At 41.0% G+C, this 7,806-nt stretch overlaps 1 protein-coding gene across 1 annotated transcript in view; it reads right to left on the bottom strand.

Moving 5' to 3' along the window:
- LOC112488282 (von Willebrand factor A domain-containing protein 8-like) overlaps window positions 1-7,806 on the bottom strand; it is a 17,844-nt gene that overhangs the window by 5,511 nt on the left and 4,527 nt on the right. The window contains 6 exon segments of the mRNA XM_025063684.1: window positions 1-31; window positions 760-924; window positions 1,095-1,262; window positions 6,356-6,466; window positions 6,728-6,858; window positions 6,959-7,036. The exon segment at window positions 1-31 is cut by the window's left edge and continues 17 nt beyond it. Of these exon segments, the coding sequence (XP_024919452.1) occupies window positions 1-31; window positions 760-924; window positions 1,095-1,262; window positions 6,356-6,466; window positions 6,728-6,858; window positions 6,959-7,036 (684 nt within the window).

Consider the following 7,806-nt stretch of genomic DNA (forward strand, 5'->3'; position numbering starts at 1 on the left):
GTCCGGCTGAGTACAGCAGCTCCAACTGGTCCTGAAAAACAAACAAACATCACATAATCTCTCCAGTATGGATCGCATTTCATGAGGGGCAGGAGAGGGGTTTACTTCAAACGATCGTTGTCGTAAAATAAGTCAAGTGGGACGGTTGTGCATCGAGTCCCTTGAAGGGTCGGTATTATTCCAAAATACATCCATATCAATAAATGTTTCCATAATTGATTACTATTTATTCAAGTTACAAATCTTGTACATTGCTGTGTGTTATTTTTTTTAATTTTTTATTATTGATTAGGTTAAGAAATTCAGCTGTATGGACGTCATTATGAGGGAAGTGCTTTTTAAGCTCCCGCGGGCCACACTTATTTGATCTTTGGGCCACATTTGGCCCACGGGCCTTGAGTTTGACACATGTGCTGTAAACGGTGCTGTACACTTTTACTCATTTACTTCATTCAAAAAGAATCCTGTCATATCCCTTAACTTTTTTCATTAAAAAAAAAAATCTGGCAATGTTTCAAAATTAAAAGTGATTCAGACCTCCGATATCAACAGAATAAAGTCTAAAAGATGTTTTATTTACAAACTTGTTGTACAACCGGTCCGGTGTAACTACCGGTGATACCGGCCAAATGGTCCTTGGTACATAACACGTTGGGGAGCGCAGGATTTGCAGTATCTGCAGTATTGGTATTGTACATTAAATAGTTGTATCGATCCATCCCTAGCGGCTCTTAATAACGTGCAACTTGAAGGACTAACCCTGAACGGCAGGTTATAGATGTCCCTCGCCTGGAAACGTGAGCGGAGCGGAGGATCCAGAGGGTTGCCCTTGTACTTGGGAACAGGGAGTCCAAGAGCGATGACACGAAAGTCCTCGCTAACACGGATGATTTTCCAGCTGTCCAGCTCTTCTTTGGTGTGTTCCTGCCAAACAGCATCATCAAAATCAAATCAAGGATGGCTGACATCAAAAATAGGGATGGCTAGATCCAACACTACACATATGGGTTTTACTTTGGACGTTGAACAAATTGGGTAAGTTTTGTCATGAAAAAAAAAAAAAAAAGAAAACAGTGAAAGCTCGTAACGCTGACCTGCAGCAGCTTGTCATAACGCTGCGACGACATCAGGAAGCGTCCATCTTCCAGTTGCATCTCTCTGTTCTCCAGCAGGTTGTTAAGAACAGGTAGAACGTTTCTCTCCGCTTTCTCCAGGCCTTCCAGGACGAGGACGCGGCCTTGCGTCGCTGCCCTGACAGCACACTGGAAACAAAGTGTTCAACCTAGTTATACAACAGTTGTAATAGGTAGATAATAAATAGGCGATAGTCAATAATATAATAGAGTAAGTACAAAGAAAAAAAGACTGTAGCATTACGGGGATGTTTCAGTTCTACCATTATGCTAGCATTCGTACGTTTTTTATCTCCAAGATATGCCGCCATGCCCACATCTCAAAAGCGTTTATGCGATCGTTGTCGCGCTGTCGAAGGGTCCACGATTCCGATGCACAGGTTACGACCGAGAAAACCAACGCCCTCATCAATCTAGTCTTCGTATCGCAACAGATGTCTTTGTCTTGCCATATTGTCCGCAGGCTTCTCGCCGTTGATCGACCCGTGCCCGAACGTCGATCAATTTCTTTTCTTGTGCGATGAATGTTCCGAGAAAATTGAAAATTGAAAGTGTCATCGGTATTGTCACCAACTGTCGTAAGCTTGGCCTTGTTCTTGTTCAGAAGGGTCTGCATCAGTTCGATAGCTGTCTCTATCAAGGTGGTGTCGTCTGCATATCTTAGTTCGTTTATGCTGGTACCACCTACGTTGAAACTAACCTTGAAGCTAAAGATTACTTTCTCCCTTTCTATGTCGCTTCATCTAGTCTCATAACTACTATACTCACAGGTAGTACCAACCTGTGATCTGTACACGTGAACATCTTTCAAAAGCAATGCTGTCTTCAGGACAACATTACAATTGATTTCGAATGGGTGCATTTCAGAAAATATACAAATATATTTAAAGGACAGCATTAGCCCCGAAACTTATAGAGTAACTTATATGCTTTTGTTGAAAAAAAAAATTAAACAGCTGGATATTTAACACACCTGTTTAACAGCCCTCTTCTAAACGGCTGGTTTCTGCGCGTATAGCTTAAATCTGAGGTTCCCAACCCCTGGTTCGGGGACCATTGCCGGCCCGTAGGTCATTTGGTACTGGGCCACAGTGGGACACAGTGAAAAAATGTACTTCAGTTTTACTCAGTTACTTCATTCCAAAAGAATCAGGTCATTCAGACTCTGATACTAACAGAATGAAGTCTATGTAATATGTTTTATTTTGAAATTGTAATGATCCTCTAACGATGGTGCGGCATTAGCGGTCCGCGGTAACGGCTGATACCGACCGACCGGTCCTTGGCACAACAAAGGTTGGGGACTAGTGGTTTATATGGAAATGAGCCGCAGCTTCAAGTTATAGAAAAACTGAAACAATTTAACGTAACTTACATGCATGAACAACTTGTGTCTAGCGTGGTAGTATGGGTGGAGCCAGCCAGTGCAGGGGTTGAGATTATAATTCGTGACATCACAAAGCGCATGAAATCAGAACAGCTTGTTTTCAGGTATATTTTTAGATTTCGGTGAACTACGAAACATTGACTCAGTGTTGAATGTGAATTTCCGAGTAATAGAGTACAGTCCCTTTCAAAGGTTTATTTTGAAGGTCCATTCAGTTTTGTTCATTCAGACATCTTCTTTCACGGCCTCTGACTGTTGTCAAAGCTGAAAACATGTCCTCGAACAACAGACCGTTGAGTCTGTTACTTTTTTTGGAACGTTGAATTTGTCATAATCCGCAGATCATTGTGTTTGGAAACCAAAAGGGGAAAATTGTCACAGCTGTAACACTATTTTCTACAAGCAACGTGTGGGAATCTGGTTTAATTCCGCATGTGTGTGTGTGTGTGTGTGTGTGGGTTCAGACACTTTGTGATGAGAAAAAATAGTGTGTTTTGACGTCAGCAGGCAGGAAACTTTAGCTGTCTGGGTGAACCACAGAGTGAGTGGCCGTGTAATTAGGTTAACATGTAAATACGTGGCAGGTCGTGTGGGAACTGGAGCACGGCCGTAAAACTATAGTAGGGACCAGATGCTCTAAATTTAACTCCCGATCCATTTTGGTCCCGACCAACGCTATAATCACATAATTGTACGAAATGTACGTGACGCAGGGTTTAGTTCGAGGAAGACGAGGGAGCGCAGACGGGCCCTCGAGTCTGACACCAACGTGGAGGAGAAAGAAGTCTTAGGCTGAGTTTGAACTGCTTTGTACGAGTGTCTTTAAGTGGCTTAGAATAACTGTCCACAATCGGTGAAGGCCGTTTTGAGGAGGAGGAGAAGTGGGATTGCTGTTGGTCTGGATGACATACGCTCCTAGAGTCCAATATTTCAGAGCACAAGACGAACACTTATAGACAGACCATATCATATATACAAGTGGACGCCTGAGAATCCACTGTAGAGGCTTATATGCAACACTGCCATCAAAACCTATTCCTATCATAGAAAATGACATTTTAATAGCTGTCCACTGTAGTGACCGTCATGCATGAAAGGGTTAAAACACCAAAAAATAAATCAAATCATTGTGTCGGCTTATATGCGCATAAATACCTGGGACAGCATTTTCCATCGATCGCATCATCACCGAAAATAAACACCATGTCGGACGTACAGTATGGTCGAAAATATCACTTATTACACTTCTAATCGGCTGATACGCGCATAAATACCTGGGACAGCATTTTCCATCGATCGCATCATCACCGATAATAAACACCAAGTCGGACGTACAGTATGGTCAAAAATATCATTACACTTCTAAATAAATTCAATCCACACAATCTACAATAATAATTATTTTAACTGTACCACTGATATACGTTATGCAAAAAAAAAAATCACGTGCAGTCTGATATCGCAACAAACATTGGCGAAATCTTCAAAACTTTAACGTAAACAGTGTTTCCCAAGATAATTTTCTAATTCTAAAAAATTTGTAAAAATCACCATTTTGGGATAAATGTTCAGGCTAATTAGCTAATACAATATCGCAACAAACATTGGCGAAATCTTAAAAATTTTAACGTAAACAGTGTTTCCCAAGATCATTTTCTAATTCTAAAAAATGTGTAAAAATCACCATTTCGGGATAAATGTTCAGGCTAATTGGCTAATACGCGAGTATGTAAGGTATATATATGTCTATATATTTATATATATGTCTATATATATATATACTGTATATATGATCAAAATCACCCATTCACACCAGAAAAACATCGCAATTATTGCCGATATTGAACAGCTGATGCGATGGTTTCCTTTATCTCTTCCTGTTTCCCTGAAAATCCACTTCTAAAAAAACAGTAAACAAATATAAATTAAATGGAAATTATGTAATTATTTTGTCGTGATAGCAGCATCCACCGTGCGAGTGCGTGAGGTTTTGTGTTTTTCTGCGTTCGCTGCGCAACGTGTGCGTGTATGATGAGATTAAGCTGAGGGAAGACAAAGATAGCGACACAGAGAAAAGGAAGACGAGGGGAACAGACACAAGGAGAAACGTCCAGATTTTATATAGAAATCAGTGCAGGGCCCAGAGGAGTTCTTTAATGTTCTAGGTTGAGCAGACGTGTGCACGAGCACATGCACGCACATTGGCGCGCACACCGGAGTAGGTTTGGTTGATTTGGATATTTTACCATCAGTGGCCACAAGGTTTAACGTGAAGCGAACTCACGAAAACTCCAACGAGATCATTGGCTGCTGTTGACAAGCTTCGTCCTGCTCTAAAAACTAGGACTGTTTAAAAATGTCAACCACCCAAAGCTTAGCATTAAAGGAGCTACAAAAAAAAGTCAAAAACCTGACAAAGTAAAAAAAAACTGCTGCCCTAATTCGGCCCTTACATACTTGTACACCTGTAAGCTCGTAAAAGGACGGCTGGTTTGACTCTCGACTAGGGGATTTTCGATTACTCATTTTTTGCTAATTTTCGTATTACATACGGTAACTACGCTAATATTGGGCCGATAACATCGGTCGGCCGATATCATCGGACACCCTACTCTGGACCCTTGTAGTGTTGTTCCCTGATACCTGTGTCTCAGCTCTTACATATCTATGCTGATATTGTCCAAACACTTAATTTTCCGACTCCGATATCAACCGATTCCGATATATGCAGTCGTTTACCCCCAAAACCAAGGTAAACGTCTCAGGACCCCACAAGAGATTCCAGTACATTTGGCAAAACCCAGTGCTTTGCATTATTGGGTTTTCATAAAAACCAATAATAGAAATTACATACGGTAACTACGCTAATATTGGGACGATAACATCGGTCGGCCGATATCATCGGACGCCCTACTCCGGACCCTTGTAGTGTTGTTCCCTGAAACCTGTGTCTCAGCTCTCACATATCTAGACTCTTAAAAAAAAAAATCACTCTCCACCTCATTAGGAAGGGACATTTGGTCCTTTCCACCAAGGAGACCTGAATAAGGTGTAAGTGTTTGTGTCCAACCAGACACTAACACCGCCTCTTGATAAAACACACAGAGAGAGATGGTTAAGGATATTTATAAACTCGCCTAATCTCACAGACAAGACACAAAAAAAGACTCACACACCAACCACACAGACACAACACTTCACACCTATTAAAAAAAAAAAAATCTGCTCTACTATACATGAGCTGGTACCATGGAAACAGAGGATTCAGGTCTTCATTTGGACACAGTGGTGGGAGGAAGGGGGTGAGACAGGAGAAGGAGAAGTCACATCAGTGTCTTCAACAAGGTGGGGTAACTTTGTCTAAGCAGGGGGAAATGGCTATTTTGTGAGGTAAAAACATCTTCTTTTTCCTTTACTTTTTAGGGTTACGCAATGTATTGGTCACCTTTGACTGTTGCTCTGCAAACTAGCTAGCATAACGTAGCCGGTATTTTGCAAAACACTCCTACCACTCTGAAATTCTATAACACTTCGTCTACGCATCCGCCTTACATGCAGAAGGTCCTTGGTTCAAGTCCCGGAGGAACTTCCGCATACTTAATGGCGCCTCCTGTGGCATTTCAGGGTCTCGTGCGCTTTCCCCAACAAAGCCATGAAATGCAACACGGGCCCATGTGGGATACATTTTACACCTAGGTGATGTGATGCAAATGTGAAGAAAAATTAAAGGGTAATTTTACCTTTAAATCCTGTTAATACTCAAAGCCGACGCGTTCAAGAATACCCTGTCAAATAGAATTATCGTGTGTTTTTTTGGTTTTTGTTTTTTTTTTACCTGGTCTATGTAATACGCTGTCCCTGATCGAATCTCTCTCCTCTGCTTCAAGTCCGTCTCTGTGGTGTCTCTGGACAGAGCCACGTACTCCACCTCCCGTTTGGTCAACTCCTGGTCAACGATAAGGGGAGAGAAAAAAAAAAAGGGACGTGACTTCACAGAAGGTTTAAAGGCTAAAGCACGTAAGTTGGTATTTTTTTTATATGTTTAGTCCTTCATACAATTTAAGGAGAGTCGTTAAGTGTCCCATTAAAGAGGAGACTTCAGATTGGCGGCTGTTTGTGACGCCTTTCGAGGCGTGCACAGAAATGTGCGAACACTAGTGTCCTGATGAAAACAGACATTAAGGCACAAATGATATTCAATACTTACAAGGTACTGCATCGCAATGGATCTTCTGAGGGGTCCTGGTGGACCAATGAGAAACACATCCTGGCCCAAAAGGTCTTTCTGCATAATCCAGCGCAGGTGCTGAGCCACAGTCTGAGGTAGTGAGTTGGAAACTAGTGATGACGATAACGACAAAACACAGCATGCTGGTTAGTTTAGTTTTTCACAGACTCCTAAAACATCCAAATTTGTTGAAAGGGTGACGTGACATACTGTGTTGTATTGGAACAAGTTCTGGATTCCGGGGTGTTTTAATATTGTAGGTAATTTCTCCGATTGTAACTGTGTCACCTGTAAACGGTAAAAGAGCAATACGTTACGAAATACCGTGCAATAACACTATGCAGTGAGCATACTCTGCAGTCAAATACCAGTACATTCACACAAAGAATCACTTTGAGTTGACTGCTCGTTTAGAAAGTAACTGAAAAGTCACATTGGAACCTTTTTTTTTTTTTAACCAGATATCCTACCTGATCCAGCCATCTTTGCAGGTTGAGGCTAAGTAAAGGGTGATGCCAACCGCTCTAACCGGGATTTGATCTTGCCCAGGAGGTGAACCCTGGGGTTCCACCCCAATGACAGAGACAATGCCTCTGGGCCAAAGTGCCACAGTATAAGAATTTTTTTTTTTTGATAACCCAATAAACCACATGACAAACACTGGCCACTTAACAAGTTAATATAATTAATATATATTTCTCATATTTCTGATAACATAACCAATGACACATTGAGGGACAATGATGTCTGGTCCACTTTACATTACATGAAGACACTGATCTCTTCTGGTCACTGGTCATGTGACATGAATGGATCAGTTCATTTTTACAGTACAGGGGGGCGAGGCGATCGTAAGGTACCCTAACACATTTGGAAATGACAGATTCGCCTTTTTCCATTCATTAATTAGTATATATACTCTATGAGTGTAATCGATACTCAATTGCTACTCATGAGTATATATGTGTATATATATATATATATATACATACATACATACATACATATATATATACATACATACATATATATATATACATACATACATATATATATGT

This window comes from Cynoglossus semilaevis, chromosome 16 (assembly GCF_000523025.1).
Source record: "Cynoglossus semilaevis isolate Cse_v1.0 chromosome 16, Cse_v1.0, whole genome shotgun sequence".
NCBI lineage: Eukaryota > Metazoa > Chordata > Actinopteri > Pleuronectiformes > Cynoglossidae > Cynoglossus > Cynoglossus semilaevis.